Source organism: Rhineura floridana, chromosome 18 (genome assembly GCF_030035675.1).
Source record: "Rhineura floridana isolate rRhiFlo1 chromosome 18, rRhiFlo1.hap2, whole genome shotgun sequence".
Lineage (NCBI taxonomy): Eukaryota > Metazoa > Chordata > Lepidosauria > Squamata > Rhineuridae > Rhineura > Rhineura floridana.
The window spans coordinates 11641750-11658577 of NC_084497.1; the positions used below are offsets into that span (position 1 = coordinate 11641750).

At 56.0% G+C, this 16828-nt stretch overlaps 2 protein-coding genes across 4 annotated transcripts in view; one reads left to right on the top strand and one right to left on the bottom strand.

Annotated features, from left to right (window-relative positions):
* Positions 1–11660, top strand: CHERP (calcium homeostasis endoplasmic reticulum protein). 2 transcript variants are annotated; one of them, XM_061600620.1, is made up of 18 exons: positions 1–170; positions 1057–1230; positions 2000–2181; positions 2687–2824; positions 3425–3576; positions 4200–4311; positions 4408–4497; positions 4772–5054; positions 5221–5399; positions 5648–6080; positions 6936–7180; positions 7656–7789; positions 7884–7970; positions 8426–8575; positions 9109–9219; positions 9307–9401; positions 10436–10621; positions 11094–11660. In XM_061600620.1, the coding sequence occupies exons 1-18, from the start codon at positions 131–133 to the stop codon at positions 11096–11098; spliced, it is 2796 nt and encodes a 931-aa protein (XP_061456604.1). In that variant the 5' UTR covers positions 1–130; the 3' UTR covers positions 11099–11660. The 2 variants fall into 2 exon arrangements, with proteins under 2 accessions (XP_061456604.1, XP_061456603.1); XM_061600619.1 differs by lacking the exon at positions 11094–11660 and having other exon boundaries at positions 10436–10629.
* Positions 11417–16828, bottom strand: part of C18H19orf44 (chromosome 18 C19orf44 homolog) — a 10077-nt gene continuing 4665 nt past the window's right edge. For both annotated transcript variants that reach the window (XM_061600622.1, XM_061600623.1), the window contains exons 4-8: positions 15682–15758; positions 14885–15332; positions 14655–14756; positions 13345–13511; positions 11417–12167 (exon numbers count right to left, since the gene is read on the bottom strand). In XM_061600622.1, coding sequence (XP_061456606.1) covers positions 12084–12167; positions 13345–13511; positions 14655–14756; positions 14885–15332; positions 15682–15758 — 878 coding nt within the window. In that variant the 3' untranslated portion in view covers positions 11417–12083. The remainder of the gene's footprint in view (positions 12168–13344; positions 13512–14654; positions 14757–14884; positions 15333–15681; positions 15759–16828) is intronic.

Sequence of the window (16828 nt, forward strand, 5' to 3'; positions counted from 1 at the left end):
TGCGGCGTGTCGCGAACGCCTCTATTCCGCCTTTTTTTACGACAGGAGCCGCGCACTTGGCGGCCTGCCGGGGCCTAGTGCGGCATTAACAGGCGCTGCTCGAGTCCCCGCGCCCGCCGCCGCCATCATCATGGAGATGCCGCCCCCTCCGCTGCCGCCCCCTCCAGAAGGTGAGCCCTCGTGACGTAAGGGGGTGGGGGCCTGCCTGTCTGTGTGCGCCCCCCGCCCCTTTCAGGAACCCCTTGTGGGGGGGGAGGGAAAGGCGCTCTGCATACGCCCAGAGGGCCGGTGGTGGGAGGGAGAGAGAGCGAGCCCCTCGAAGGGTAACGTGGAGCCCCTCGTCGCGGGAGGCGCCCCTGACCTGACGGGGCCGGAGCAGTGGGAGGTCCGGTACTGGGGGGGGGAAGGGGGGTTGTGCGTGTGTGCCCTACGTCCGTCGGAGTAAATTCACTGAAATTTTTACCGAGCATGACTAAAATGTCACGGGCCCAAGTCAGTCACGTCCATTAATTTCAGCGAGTCTGCTTTAACTTGGTATTCCTGCTGCACTGAGCAGGGGGCTGGACTGGATGGCCTTACAGACCCTTCCAACTCTGCTATGTTATGACTCTATGAAGCCTCTATGTAGGGTTGACGCTGGATGCACCGTCAGTAGTTCTATCCTAGGTATGGTTGATTTAAATGTTTGTAACCTGCCCTGGGACCTTTATTTATTTATTTATTTATTTATTTAATTTTATTTATAAACCGCCCATAGCCAATGGCTCCCTGGGCGGTGTACAATATACAAGGTGAACATTAGGCAATACATTAAAATAATAGTAACTGCCCCCCCAAATGGTTTAACGAATTTCTTCCCCCCTTGTACTTTGTAAGCAAAGCTAAAAATGTTGAAATAGGTTAGCGAAGGCACATGATTATATGTGGTTGCAGGGAGGCATTTCATGTTGTCCTACTTGTTTGCTCAGTTGGCATGGTGAATACCTGGAATTGGGACCCTTGACATGGGCCAGTATTTTTTCTCTCCCTCCCCCCCCCCCGTCCCCTCAACTCCAGACCAGGAGCTCCGCAATGTCATTGACAAGCTGGCTCAGTTTGTGGCACGGAATGGCCCTGAGTTTGAGAAGATGACCATGGAGAAGCAGAAGGAGAACCCCAAGTTCTCGTTCCTCTTTGGGGGTGACTTCTACGGCTACTACAAGTACAAGCTGGCCCTGGAGCAGCAGCAGTGTGAGTCTGGGGTGGGTGGCAGGAGACCTTTATTTGAGAGAAGCCTCAGTAAGCCACATGCCAGCTCTGGAAGGTAGACCACTGTGAGCTACGTTTGGCAGATGGGGGTCCAGCGCTGAAGCTGAGAGATGGAAGCTTGTTTCAACCAGAGGGTGTGTGTGTATGTGGCTGTCAATATATGACGTCACATCAGCTCTGCTTCCCTTCTTCACTCTGTAGTGATGGATTTTTTCACGCAGGAGAAGAGGTCAGGCACCCACTGCATTTCTGTGGCCCTCTGGCTGTGAGAATTAGCTTTGGATTGCCATCCTTTAGGTTTAGAGTGGAGCCACCTTTTCTCATCTGAGGTGATGCCTTGGATTGGGCTGAAGACCTGTCTTCTTCCTCCCATCAGACAGCCTATTAGGGAGCCTGGTCATGGATGGAAGTGTGTGAGCAGGCACACCTTTTGCTGCTTGCTTAGCTGTGAGGAAGGGAGCCAGAAGCCCTCCTTCTCTCCAGGGGGCTCTGACTTAAACCATTGTCTGTGCTCCAGGGCCCCATTCCCCACCCCTATGGATCGCCGGCTTTCCCTGCCTACGGACAGACTGGGCCCGGGGCTTCCCTGGTGACGCTAGCAGCAGTAGCAGCTTTGAGCTGGGCATCTTCGATTCCATGTGACATCCAGAGGTGGCAAAGCCTTTGGAGGGTTCCTGGTGCTGGGGGGAAGCTGGGACCTGAGTGGCTGTTCCAAGGCTTCTCACCTGATGTGCTTCCATCCCTCCTGCAGTGTTGTGCAAACAGAGCCAAGACATTGAAGCCGCCCCACAGATCCAGCCTCTGCCCCAGCCAGCCTTGGCCCCTGCTGCTCCTATCGCTACTCCTCAGGGGACCCCCTCCATGGAGGAGCTGATCCAGCAGAGCCTGTGGAACCTCCAGCAGCAGGAGCAGCACCTCATGGCTCTAAGACAGGTGAGGGCGGGCAGGCAGGCAGGCAGCCTTAACTCTCTGTCTCTCTGCGCAGGTGTGTTTTTGTATTTTTGCACCATGAGTCAAAGGTAAAGAGGAGGCCACACTGAGGACCCACTTTAAATGCCGCCCTGGCTCCTGCTGGGAGGAAGGGTGGAATATAAATCAAATAAATAAATAAAAGTAAATACAAAGCGCCTTGCAAGGTCTGCAGCGTAACGCAACCTGTACGCCAGCAGGCATCAACAGAAGGGCCATCCTGACATCTCAGGCTCACGATTTGTTTTTGTTTTTCTTATTTGAGGGCTGGTGGTAGTGGAAAGGGGCACAGCAGTGTGGGGGGCTGGGAGCCTTTGCGCCCCCTCCTCCTGCCTCCCTTCACTTGGGGCCAACAGCGGCTTGTTTCTACGTACCCCCAAAAGGCAGCATGGGAGTGCCGGGGGGGGCAGTGTCGTCTGCTGGGCTGACGAGATGCCTTCCGCTTTCTCTCCTTGGCTCTTTTCTGTAGGAGCAAATTACTTCTGCCATCGCTCTGGCCGTTGAGCAGCAGATGCAGAAGGCCTTGGAGGAGACCCAGCTGGACATGAATGAGTTTGATAACTTGCTGCAGCCGATCATTGACACCTGCACCAAAGACGCCATTTCGGTAAGAGTGGTGGCAAAACCAGGCCGGGTGGGGTGAGCAGCAGGGGGTCTGAGATTGGGTGCTTGTTCAGTGTTGCTCGTGTCTGAAGTCGAGAGCAGATGGCAGAGATGTTGTGGCCCCGAGTCCCAGCTGCTAGGAATCCCGAGTGGGGAGAGTTGCTGCTGTTGCGCTCAGGTCCTGCTCGTGGGCCTTCCCCTGTGGGGCATGCCTGGCTGGCCACTGCAAGAGACCCAGATGCTGGGCTGGAGGGTCCCCTTCAGCTGGATCCAGCTGCCGCCGCCTGACTCTCCTAGCGGGCTTCTGCCCTCTTCCTGCCCCCAATGGGAAGCTGCCCTCTACCGTTGGGCCCAGTGGCCCATCTCGGTCAGGGTTGCCCCCACCGACTGGGAGCAGCTCTCTGAAGCTCCTTGGGTAGAGAGGCCTTTGCGCCTGGGCCCCATGTATGGAAGATGGCAGGTGCGGCGCTCTGCCCCCCAAGGCTGGGCTCCCAGGCCCTCTCTGGGGCCGCCCCTTGTGGGGCATTCCGGCATTCCTCTTCCCTCACTTTCCACCCCTTGCAAACTTCCCACCCTGATGGCTTGGCTTTGTCTCCTCACTCAGGCCGGCAAGAACTGGATGTTCAGCAATGCCAAGTCCCCCCAGCATTGCGAGCTGATGGCCGGGCACCTGCGCAACCGCATCACGGCGGAGGGGGCCCACTTTGAGCTTTGCCTCCATTTGATCTACCTGATCAACGACGTCCTCCACCACTGGTAAGGTCGTCCGCCACCTGACCAATGATGTCATCTGCCACTGGGAGGCCGAGAGTTGTTCCCCATTATAACGGCCAACCAGTGCAGACCTCGCAGAAGCAGAGCTGCTGCCACACCATACAAAAGAGCAGCCACAGCTGATCAGCTGCATTACACAAAAGGCAGTTCCGCCACCTTTTTCAAAATGCCTCGATGAAAGAAAAGGGGTATTCTTCCGCAGGTGCCAAAAAGACCCTGGATGAGGCAATCCCGAAAGGGTGTTCCAGCCAGGGCCTTTTTCTGCCCCAGTTCTAGTGCCCCTTTTCTAGCCAGCTGCCGGGTCGTGGGTGGGTCCTTCAGGGGTTTAAAAGATGAGCTCTCGGCCAGGGGCGAGGAGGTTCTGTGTTACCTCTCCGGTTCTTGGGCTCCCCAAATCCCCTCAGCCCCGGAGTCGGTACGGCCAGTGGTGACGCCTCTCCCTGGTTTCAAGCCGGGGAGCCTTTCCCAGCCTTCCCTGGGGCAAAGCAGGGCTTCTGCCGCCCCTGGGCTCCGAGGGCGCCTCCCTGTCCCTGCCCTAGACAAGCCCAGCTCAGCCCTCCCCGCCAGTGGCCCCCTAGACATCTCTGTCTCCCTCTCCTTTTCAGCCAGCGGAAGCAGCAGCGGGACCTGCTGGCTGCTCTGCAGAAGGTGGTGGTGCCTATTTACTGCACCAGCTTCCTGGCGGTGGAGGAGGACAAGCAGCAGAAGATTGCCCGGGTGAGCGGCCTGGGCTTTGCTTCGGGGGTCCCCAGGAACCGGCCGGGAGCCCAGCCGCCCAATAACAGCCTTTCTCTCCTTCTTGATTTCCCACAGCTCCTCCAGCTGTGGGAGAAGAATGGCTACTTTGACGAGTCAATCATCCAGCAGCTGCAGAGCCCGGCGCTGGGGCTGGGCCAGTACCAGGTAAAACCTGCTGTGGGCGTCGTAGCCGAAGCTGGCCACTGAGCCAGGCAGCCGGACCTCCCCTTTGGCCTGGTCTGGCTCTCGCAGGGCTCACCCAGATAGGCAGTGGAAGACATATAAAACCTGGCCAAGCTGTGCTTTCTTTCAAAACAAGTAGCAGTAGTCTCCTCAAAATAATGGTTGTGCATCTTGAAAAACTGTTGCTCAGATATAACTTATTTTTAAAGGTCTCCATCTCCATTTCCTCCCTCCCTCCCTCCCTGCCTCCTCCCAGGCCACCCTGATCACGGAATTTGCCAGCGTGGTGCAGCCGGTCCAGGTTGCTTTCCAGCAGCAGATCCAGACCCTGAAGACGCAGCACGAGGAATTTGTCAACAGCCTCACGCAGCAGCAGCAACAGCAGCAGCAGCAGCAACAGCAACAACAGCAGCAGCAGCAACAGCAGCAGCAGCAGCCGCCGCCGCCATTGCAAATCCCAGCCCCAGAGAGTGACGTGAAGCCGGCCCCTGCTCTGGCGCCCACCGCTCCTGCTCCAGCCGCTCCTGTTGCGCCCGCAGGTATGGTTGGTGGCAAGGGGCCCTCGTTTGTCCTGGGGGGGTGGGCCCCTCCCAGGTGGGCCCCTGCCCCCTCCCAGGTGGGCCCCTCCCCCTCGGGCTAGTCCTAGTCCAGGCAGGGGACTTCTGGGAGCAGCCCAGCTGGTTCTCAAATGCGGGTTTGTTTCAGATGAGGGGAAGGCTCAGCTGCCGCTCGCGGGTGCCACAGAATATGAGGCCACGGGGACGGCCCCCCCCGACCCTGCAGTGCCTGGACCTCGGGGGCCTGCCCCCCACGACCACATTCCTCCAAATAAGCCCCCCTGGTTCGACCAGCCACACCCGGTTGCCGCCTGGGGCCAACAGCAGGTATTGGGCACGTGTGTGGAGGAGGGGTGGGGTTGGGGGAGGGTGTGGCTGGGGCCAGCAGTGGTCCCTTCGCTCCCCCACGTGGTGCTGGTGGCCGGGCCTGGCCTGTTCCTTTGGCATGCCCTTGAATTAACGGGCCCATGTCTGGAGGGGGCTGGGTGGTCCTGGTCGCTTCAGCTTCCTCTGGGGCTGGGCCTTTTGCACACTCTTCCTCTCGTTGACTCACCTCTGTGCCCTTGTCCTCGCAGCCTCCAGATCAGCCTCCGTTCCCGCAGCACCACCAGGGCCCTCCCCACTGCCCCCCCTGGAACAGCAACCACGAAGGGATGTGGAGCGACCAGCGGGAGCCCGGCTGGACCAGCCAGCGTGAAGCCCCCTGGAGCAGCCAGCCAGACCCCTCCTGGAACAACCAGTTTGAGGCCCCCTGGAACAACCAGCATGAGCAGCCGCTGTGGGGCGGGGGCCAGAGAGAGCCCCCCTTCCGCATGCAGCGGCCCCCTCACTTCAGGGGGCCCTTCCCCCCGCATCAGCAGCACCCCCAATTCAACCAGCCTCCACACCCCCACAACTTCAACCGCTTCCCACCTCGCTTCATGCAGGACGACTTCCCTCCGCGCCACCCCTTTGAGCGGCCTCCCTATCCACACCGCTTTGACTACCCGCAGGGGGATTTCCCCCAGGGTGAGTGAGAGGCACTTTGGGGAGTGGGGCTTGGACAGGCTGGGATTTTTCCCGGTCAAAACAAGTTTTTACTCGGAACTTATTGCCATGTAACTTTGTCCTTGAACAAAAGCATTATTTGTTTTTAGCCACCCTCTGGAGGGCCCCCCCGGATGCCTCTTCCAACATGGAACCACCCACCTTCCCCTTTTTGCAAGCGCTTGTATTAAAAAATAACAGGGCAGCTTTGTTTAATCAAATGTTCTTTAACTGCTCCTGTCTGGTTGTTGCTCTTCGCTCTGAAGTGCGTATGATGGGAGCATCCATGGTGGTGGTGTTCTTGGCCTGCCTGGGGGGCTCCAAGAGCCCACCCCCTTGTCTGTTTTATAGCTCCCAGCAGTCCGCCTGGCCCACGGGCAGAGAGGAGAAGTGGGTGGTGGCGCTGCTGAGGAGCTGAACATGGGGGGGGGGCATAGATGTTCCTCGGACTGTCAAAGGCAGATTGGTAGCCAGCGCCTGTGTCACTTCGAGTGTGGCAATTGTTCTGTGCTTTTCCTTGTGAACTTCTCCTGCCCGCCACCTCTGAGGCCTTGAAAGGGCCCTTTCAGGAAAGTGTGGGCGTGTCTGCTCTGCATGGAGCCCCTGGGATTGTACAGGACTCTCAGATGGTGTTAGATGTGGGGTGGGGAGGGCAGGGGGAGTTGGCTCCCCCCACCTGGATGGAGGTAACGGCTAAGCAAGGCCCCCCCGCCGTCCTCCATGCTCTCCCTTGGCCGAGGCCTGTCCCCTTGGCCGAGGCCTGTCCCCATGCCCGTCATCCCTCCCGCCTGCCTTAAGCCCCTGGATGTTTACCTTTTTTTAACGTCTTCTTTGCAGAGATTGGCCCCCCTCACCACCACCCCCCTGGGCACCGCATGCCGCACCCCGGACTCAGTGAGCACCCTCCGTGGGGAGGGCCGCAGCACCCTGACTTTGGGCCTCCTCCCCCCCACGGATTTAACGGGCAGCCGCCTCACATGCGCAGACAGGGCCCCCCCCATGTCAACCACGATGACCCCAGCCTGGTGCCAAACGTCCCGTATTTTGATCTCCCTGCCGGCCTTATGGCCCCTCTTGTCAAAGTAAGTGGCCTTGCGGATTGAGCGGAAGGCTTGGCCTGAGAGTGAGTCTGGCCCGTCACTGGAGCACTGCCTGGATGCTTCTCCTCGATGATCGCAGGAGGAGGAGGAGGAGGAGGGAAGGGTTTTTGTGCCGGGAGTCGAGTAGAGCTAGCTGCCTCTGGTTCCCTTTAGCGCCCGATCCCTTGCACCTGCACCCTGCGCCTTTTCTCCCTGGCCGGCTTCCTTCTGGGTGCAGAGATTTCCCTGCAGGCCTTGTCCCTGTGGGCCGTGGTCCAGGGGCAGGGCATTTGCTTTGCTGGCATGCAAAAGGTCCTAGGCCCAGTTCTGGCATCTCCAAGCAGGACTGAGAAATCCTGCCTGAAATCCTGGAGAGAGCAGCTGCCAGTCCGTGTGGGTAGTGCTGCGCTTGAGGGACCAAAGCTCTGGTTCAGGACAAGGCCGCTTCCTCGCTTGACGGCCGGTTTCCTCCTCCTAGCTGGAAGACCACGAGTACAAGCCTTTGGATCCGAAGGACATCCGCTTGCCGCCCCCGATGCCTCCGAGTGAGAGGCTGCTGGCTGCGGTGGAGGCCTTCTACAGCCCGCCCTCCCACGACCGGCCAAGGAACAGGTGAGGCCGAAAGAGCCCTGAGTCTGTGGAAGGGGGGCAAGGAGGTGGGGCCTGGCTCATTTATTTCCCCCTTTCCCCTGGCTTCTTGTTCCAGCGAGGGCTGGGAGCAGAACGGCCTGTACGAGTTCTTCAGAGCGAAGATGAGAGCCCGGCGGCGCAAAGGGCAGGAGAAGCGGAACAGGTGGGGAGAGCTCTGTTTTGCGTGGCTCTGGGGACTGTGCAGAACCTCCCGGGCCTCTGAAGTCTGGGCCTCTGAAGAAACCTCCTCTCCAGCTGCGTCTTTGGGGCAATGTGCCAGGGGCATGAGCCCAGAGGGCACCCCTTGCGTCTGTAGAAGAGCTCTGTATCTCGACAGCGCCTTCCAGGAGTTGAGCGTGGCTCTCTTCTGGAGAATAGGCCCGAGAGGCCCCCTCAACTCAGCTGCCATCCTCCCACAGGGCCAGGAACGGTCACAAGCTCTGCTGGACAGGCTTGAGCCCAACTCTTTTGCGATCCTTGTTGTTGTTGTTATGTGCCTTCAAGTCAGCTGCGACTTAGGTGACCCTGTGAATTGGGATCCTTGGGCGCCCACAAACAGCCAGCTGAAGGCCCACCCTCTCTCTCTCTCTTTCCTGCCCTCCCTCGTGCCGGGCGCAGTGGCCCTTCGCAGTCCCGCAGCCGGTCCAAGAGCCGAGGGCGTTCCTCCTCCCGCTCCAATTCAAGGTCTTCAAAGTCTTCCGGTTCCTACTCCAGGTCCCGCTCCCGATCTTGCTCTCGGTCACGATCCTACTCCCGATCTCCGTCCAGGTAACACGGGGCGGAGCCGCTGGGGGACAGGCGGCAGTTCCTTCTGGTCTCGCTCGCAGGTGTGCCAGCGGGGCGGGCTGTGGAGCGCTGCAGAAAATTCCCTTGCCTGCTCTTCCGCTTCCTTCTGGAAGCCTTTGCTTGTCCACAGCTTCCAAGGCTTTTGCTTGTTAGGACAAAGCGGGCAGCTCTCATGGGGAAGGGACCGCAACTCAGTGGCAAGAGGTCCAGGGTTCAATCCCCAGTGCCGGCATCTGCAGGCAGGGCTTGGAAAGGCTCCCTGCCTGAAACCCTGGAGAGCCATCGCTGCCAGTCAGTGTAGACAGAACTCTTGCTGTGCTCACGGGTGTCTGTGTTAGGGTTCCCAGGGCACTTGTTGACTGCCCTCTGGAGTTGGTGGGGCAGTTCACCCTCCAGTACATTTGCCACCTTTTGCTTTTGGAAGGAGAAGGGCCGGGGGGGCAGCGGAGGCAGGAAGGGCCTGGTGGGTTCACAGCGGAAGTAACTTGGCTTGGCTTCCTCTGCTCATCTTCCAGGAGCAGAAGCCGGTCTCGCTCATCGCGCAGCCGGTCCCGGTCCAGATCCCGGTCGAAGTCCTATTCCCCTGGAAGGCGGCACCGGTCACGATCCCGCAGCCAAACTCCTCCGTAAGATTGGACCCTAAAGGTTGGGATCAGAAGGGCCAAGGGCTGCTGGCAGACGTGGCCCTCACCTCCCCGTTTCTCCCTCTGCAGTGCTGCGGCAGGATTGGGCTCCAGCTCTGGGCCCCCAATACCCGAATCCAGACTTGGAGAGGAGAACAAAGGGCACCAGATGCTCGTCAAGATGGGTGAGGTGGCGGACGGACTCTCCCTCGGAGCCGAGTTTCTCGAGGCTGGGAGGGAAGCGGACCCACAGGTGGCTTGGGCAGGGCGGGGCCAACATCTGGCCCTGCTTGAACCAACTTTCCAGTTGCAGTTCTTAAATCCTTCCGGGGCCCAAGGGGGCTCTTCAAGTCACCCTGGTTTTCTGGCAGGGGAAGATGTCAGAGCAGCAGCACAGCTGCATCATCTGGCATATTTGACATGGAGGTTGGTCAGGGTAAAATGGCAGTGAGGGATGCCCCTCTGCTCTCAAGCATGGAGCTCCCTGGAGAGAGGGAGTTTGGGTCTGGTTGACCTCTCCCCACCTCTGCCTTCCTTTGTGCCTCAGGATCTGCAATAATCTCCCAAGCTGAATGATAACTGCATGCCATACTAGGACCTGGGAGAAGACCAGGGTTCAAATCCCCATTCGGCTGTGAAGTTCATTCAGGTGACCTTGGGTCACTCGTGAACTCTCCACCTAACCTACCTCACAGGGTTTTTGTGAGGGTGATATGGAGAGGGGGAGCATCGTATATGCTTCCTTGAGCTCCTTGGAGGAAAGTTGGGATATAAATGTAAAAATAAAGTGAACTGTACAAAACTTTCCAAAGGGGAAACCTCTTTCCTTGGAGGTTCTTGAAATGTCCACCCAGGGACCTGGACCCACTCTGGGTCATTGGGAGTGGGGTTTTCCAGCCTCTCTCGCCAAGGCTGATCTGCCAAACATAGAGTGCTTGAGATAGATGGGCAGAGAGTGGGAGGCTCTTGGCCACCATGGCCCAGTTCCCCTTCACTGTCAGAGGCAGGAAATGTTTCTGAGAATCCCAAGTGGGGAGAGTTGCTGCTGCCGCGCTCACGTCCTCCTTGTGACATAACGGGCATGTGGCTGGATTAGAAGGACCCCTTTGGCCTGCTCCAGCTGCCACCGCTGCAGGGCTCTTCTGACGTTGGTCCTGAGCACCTTGGCTGCATCGGGCATTCCCCCACTTCTGACTACACACTGCTTTGCACTTTCCAGGATGGAGTGGCTCTGGGGGCTTGGGGGCCAAGGAGCAAGGGATCCAGGACCCCATTAAAGGAGGGGACATCCGAGACAAGTGGGATCAGTACAAGGGCGTGGGAGTGGCCCTGGACGACCCCTACGAGAACTACCGGAGGAATAAAAGCTATTCCTTTATTGCGCGCATGAAGGCCAGAGATGAAAGTAAGTGACGGGTTTTGTGCTGGGCCTGTGGCTGTCTCGGGGAGCCCAGCTGTGGAAGGAGCCAGTTGTCATTGCCTTTAACTGCTGACATTGAAGAGGCGGCAGCCAGGAAGGGCAGAGCATTGCTGTGTTCGCAGGGCACCCCTTGCCTCTGGGTGTTGAAGTGGCAGGCGCTAGAGAGCCCACTGCTTTTGCAAACCTTTGTCTTTGCAAGAGGAAGCAGCAACAGCTCCTGAGGTGCCCACTCCGCTGACAGCGGTGCAGCTCCTGCCCTGGGAATTGGGAATTTGTGGTGGGTGGCAGGGAAGTGCTTCTATGCGCTAGGCAGCGGATCAGAGGGTGCCGCCTCCTCCTGCACTGCAGGAAAGAGCTTCTAACCGGTTCATTGATTTTTGGCATGCTTTGATGAAGCCTTGCCCAGCCCATGACAAGCGTCCTCCCTTTTGACACTGTTTCACTTTTTCTCCTAAAGGTTAACTCTGCTCAGAGTGGAGGCAGCCAGCCAGCCGGTCGGCTGCTGAGCAGAGGTCTGAGTGACTCAAAGCGCTCTGCTGTGCAGCCTCAGTCTCCTTCCCACAAGCCACCCCTTCTGTTCACAACTCCATCCGGAACGCAAAATGCGCAATCCACTCTCGACAATTGCTTCTAGGAGGAATTCAGATGCTTTGTAACAAGACAAATTCTTTAGGCCTTTTATATTTTTGTAAATATCCTTCAAATAAGATTTAGAAGGCACGTGGCAGGCTGACACTTCAGTAACGTCACCTCCTCATCCTTCCTTACCCACCGATTTCTAAATGTGAAGCATTCTTTGCGTAGCCAAGAGGGGTGGCCAGAGACCACCACTCCCAGTGCCCAGAGGCCAGCCCTGAACAGCCCAAGCGGGATCCTCTTTGATATGGTGATGTAGTAAACTGTCCTAGATTGACTTTAACTGTAGCTGTGACATGATTAGACATCTGTAAATTGGCCTAGCCGGCTCAGCTGTCCATCTTGTACTTACTGTTGCCTTCCAATAAACAAAAGACTTTTTTTTCTATACTAGTATAAGATTTATTGTGGTGGGAAGGAGGGTGTGTGTGCCACACCAGGACAACTCGCCAGTCTGCATCTTTATCCATGTACCCTTTGAACTTAGTACAGAGTTCCAAGATGACACATGTGCATGTCCTCCCTCTGTCTCAGCTGAGATTTCTCTTCAATGCTCTGGTTAAATCTATGGTTCCTGGGTGGATGTGCAGCAGTCAGCAAGACAACAGTAAGTTAATGATCTCTCTCTCCGCTGTGATTTTTGAGGACTACCCCAGTGGCAGCAACTGCTCATTTCAAAAGAACCCAGCTCTTAATTGTGGTAAAGCCTGCTGGCCTGGTGTTGAGAACGTCCTGGCCCAAAGATCAAGCTCTGCCTCTCCTTAAAGGCCCTACTGGAAGGGTGTGGGGAGGAGAGATGGGCTGATGGGCCCTAAAAAGCTACTTGTCCCCAATCTTCAAGTTCTTGCAAAACTTGCTCCACGGTTAGAGGTGGGGGTCTGTGCCACGCAATGTACTGCAAAGGGAGAAACTGGGTTAAAACTCACACATTCCCCTTTGACAATTGTACACCTGCAGAAGGTGTGAAAATGGTGGCAAATGGCCAAGTGGGTAGATGGTCCTAGCCAGCCCAGCTGCTCTTCCCAAAAGCAACTCGCGGAATAAATAAACAGACCAGATTAAAACTAGGTCATATTGATGTTTAAAAAACCACAAGCGCATCAAATGGATGTTAAGAATGAGCAAGCCGCTTTGAGCAGAAGCAGCAGCCTTGGTTGCTAAATGGCAGAGATGGGAACCTCACAAACAAAAGCGCAGGTGGATCCAGCCTCCAAAGGGGGGGGTATCAGTTGTTAAGAAGAATCAGTCAAAGTAGGGGGGGTATAAAGAAAAATGGGGGATTGTGCAACTGCAGCTAGCAGCATAAAAACAATCATCTAGTGAGGTTTCCCACCCTTTTTAATTGTGGCTCTTCCACTTATTTTCCTCTTTGTAGCCATAAAGGAATGCTGGCTATTGTGTATGTGTAAAACATACAGGTTGTCTAATAAAGCTATTTCTTTTTCGTTGGCAAGTTTATATTAAAATTAAATGTACATGTAATAAAAGATGTTGCAGCCACCGAAGACCAACCCTACCCTTGCAGTGATCCTTTGCCCACCAATTTGTGACAATCCCCTCCCCTCCCAAGAAGGGCATCCTCTGACCGCCCAAAATACACCCACCCCCTCTTTGTCACTCCAAAGCACTTGCTTTCATAGGTGGGTATAGGGGGAGAGAGGCTCTAGGACTACCACCACCCCGCCCCGGCTGTTAAAAGAGGGGAGCTGTGAGACTGAAGTCCCTGCAGGCAACTCAAAGCCTATTAGGGAGCATTCAAAGTTCAGTGCTTGTTTTTCAATCCAGTACTTTGATTTTTCCAGTGTGTATAGATTCAGCCACATGGGATGCAATGACTTAAGGACCAAGTTCTAGGAAGCTGGAAAAGGAGGTGGCTTTTGTGATGGGGCCAAAAACAGCTTCTCCCCACCCACTGATGCAGCCTTTGCCAAGCTGGTGCCCTCCAGCTGTTGTGGACTACAACTACCACCAACCATGCTGTCTGGAGGCTGATGGGAGTTGTACTACAAAACAACTACAGGGCGCCCACTTGGCAAAGGCTGCACAGAGGAGGAATTGTAAGTGAACATTACCTCCTTGGCTTCCTCCAGGGTGTGGTAGTGGAACATCTCCTCCTCCAGCGATGCCACAAAGGAGGCGTGGAGGTGGCGAGTGGCCTCCACAAACCTCCGGATGAGCACCACATTCTGCTTCAGCATGTCATTCAGAGCAAAGACAGCTGGGCTGTACGTCGTCAGGGCTGTGGATGGGGGAGACACCAAGTGGGGGCATCAGCACCAGGGGGCAGCCATGGGAGGAGAAGCAGGTGGGCTGGCTTGTTCAGGCTCCATTTCCCACCCAGACAATGCTCCAAAGGGCTTTGCGCAGCTCAGGGCTCCAGGATGGAGCTCTTGGTTGTGAGAGTTTGCAGCCTAGAATGGTTTGCAATAAGGCTATGCCTGGCTACAGCATTGGGTCACAGGAGAGAGTAAGAGAAGCCAGATACAGGCCCCCTTAATTGTTGGGGGATTTTGCCATGGGGCAATCCTGTTGTCAGTCCCATTCCAGGCGTCGCCCTATAGCGGAACTCAGCCCAGTGGCGGGACACAGGCTTTGTGGTGTCCAAGCCTCACCCTCTTTCGTTTAAAAGGCCCTGAGGCAGCAGAGCTGGGAAAAGCCTCCTCGCTCTCCCCAAGACCCTGGAAAGGAACTCCCTCTCAAAGCAGACCAGAGCAACAGGCCAGGTCGGCTGACTCCAGATCAAGCACCTTCATGGGCTCCTGCAGCAGGGAGGAGGGGACCTTTCTTGGTATGTTGAGGGCCTGTCCCTCAGGGGCCACCTACCAGCTGCTGGTGGGCCACCACCTCCCTCCTCTCTTCCCCCCCCCCAATGCATCACTTAGGCTCAGGAAAAGAATCCCAATTTCCCCCCACCCCACCCTAATAACTATGCATGGGGCGGGGGCAGAGTACAGAGGCACACAGGCTGTGGGGCCTGGTCCAAAGTCGCCGTGGGCTGCATTTAGTTCCCCACCTGACACTGGTTTCTAGGCTTCCAAGTCTAGAAGTCGGCATCTTTTAGTAAAGAGAATTCTCTTTCCTTTAGCCCACAAATGACCAATGCAAGGATGTCGTGGCGCATGCATGCTTTTGGGGGTGGGGGTTAGTAGCATTTGCAAGGCGGAGCAGACGGTGCTCATTCAGGAATACCTCAAAAGCCGCCTTATCCCGGATGACACCCTTGGTCCATCTCGCTCAGTACTGCCTGCACCGGCCGGCAGTGACTCCAGGCAGGAGTCTCTCCCCGCCGTACAAGGAGGTGCTGCCATTGGGGACTGAAGTTGGGACCCTGCATGCCACTGTGCTATGGCGGCCCTTCCCCAAAGAAGGGTGAAGATGGTACCTTCCATGGTCTCCAGGCTCACCACGTGGCTGGTGATAGGTGGAGCCTCAACAGGTCCGCCTCCTCCCCCCACCATCTGGCCAAGAGCAGCAGGAACGTCACCTGGAGGAGGGGAAGGAAGAGAACAGGACACGTTGTGACAGCTGCTGGCACAAGGCTCCCACGCCAGGGCCACAAACGGGGCAACTCTTGGTTTTCCTCTCACCCGGCCGCAGCCTGGACTGGCTTACTTTCTAACCAGGAATAAGCAAGCGAGGAGCGGCTCGTCTGGACAGCGGCGTCCTTCACCACGATTCTCCTGGGCAGCCGGGTGCTTCTGGTGCTCTCCAGGGGGCAGCTGAGGGAGAAGGAGGAACCGGGCTGGCCAGATTGTGTGGACGCCTCCAAAGGGCTGCAAGACTCCCTCAGGGAGGATCCTCCCTTCCACTCCTCAGACGCTGCGGAGGATGGCAAGGGCTCAAAGTCCTCAGAATACTCGGCGCCGACGGTGGTCTCACGAAGAGAGCTCCTGGCAGAAGTGCTCTCTAGCCGCTCGGAGATTTCGGTCTCTCCTGGACCCTCCAGCGAAGCAGAATCTCCAGCGGTGGGGATCGGGGCTTTAAAGGGGCTCTGGATTACAGCAGCAAACAGGCCTTCTCCTGGCTCCTTGCCTGACTCTGTAAGCGCCCGCATCACTGCCTAGAAAGTACATTCCTCTGTGAGCATCACGCCAGGTGGGAAGTGGAGCAAGGACACAGCCTTCCGGAATGGAAACTTTCAGTTTTAAATTCTGTCCTAGCAGGCCAAGCGACACTCCACACCCCAGTCAGAATGAGAGATTTCTCTCTGTTAAAAGGGGGGACCCTTGCGTTCATCTGTTGCAGCTAAGAACAAGGTCTTGTGGTACATACGTGACAGTTTTTAAGATGTCACAAGGCTTGTTGTTGCTTTTGCTTTCCCAGCTAAGGCCACCAGAAATGAATAAACATGGCGAACTGCCCTGGACAGTTTGGCTCCTGCTGCAGATGGTACAAGAGGTGGTTCTTACCTCCTGTTTTAATTCTTTGTTCTGGCTGGCCACACTGGGTGCCAAATCATCCAGGCTCAAAACATTCACTCTGAAATCTGCAACGGGAAAGAAATTGCCACTCAGCAGGGGGCAGTCTGAGACCTCAGCCTTACAGAGTCTCTCTCCCCCACACCTTACAGAAATAACGCATCCCACCCCCACTTAAGGGGAGGGCTCCAGTGCCTGCTTGCTGCTGCTTGGCCAGGGACTGTCCTCCTTTTGTTGAGATCCCCAAAAGAAGCTTTCACGAGCTGCATCTGGTATGACAGGCACAACTGTCCTTGGACTGGAAGAGCTTGACCAGAGTAGTTCAGGCATTGGCAACTTCAAGACTGACTTACTGCAATGCACTCGCTGAGGGGCTTCCCTTGCACTTCACCCGGAAACTGCTGTTAGTGCAGAATGCTGCAGCCAGATTGCTCACAGAAGTGAGACCCCATCAGCATATAACACCTCTGCTCAGAGAACTGCATTAGTTACCAATTTGTTACCAGTCCAAGTTCAAAGTGTTACTATTAGTACATTAAGCCCTTAACAGCTAGGGATGAGTTTACTTGCAGGACCGCCTTACCCCTTATGTGCCCCCTTGAGCACTTTGATCTGCGGAACTGGCACTGCTACAGGTGCCCACATAATACTCATAGAATCATAGAATAGTAGAGATGGAAGGAGCCTATAAGGCCATCAAGTCCAACCCCCTGCTTAATGCAGGAATCCAAATCAAAGCATTCCCGACAGATGGCTGTCCAGCCGCCTCTTGAATGCCTCCAGCGTTAGAACGCCCACTACCTCTCTAGGTCATTGGTCCCATTGTCGTATGGCTCGCTCTGCACTTTAAGAAATCATACTTTTAATGTGGCAGCACCTAGTCTCTTTGGAACTCCCTGCCTATTGACATTATGCAGGCACTTTTGCTGTATTCCTTTCAGTTCCTCTTTAAAACATTTCTGCCTAGGTAAGCCTATCCAGACATGTAGATGTTGATGTATTTTAAACTCTTTTTAAGTTATTGATGTTTTAACTGGCTTTTAAATGTTTTTAAATACTTGTTTTTAACCATTTCATCAATAATTTTGATGTTTCTCGTTAAACCACTTAGAGGCTTTCTTTCAGTTAAGTGGTACAT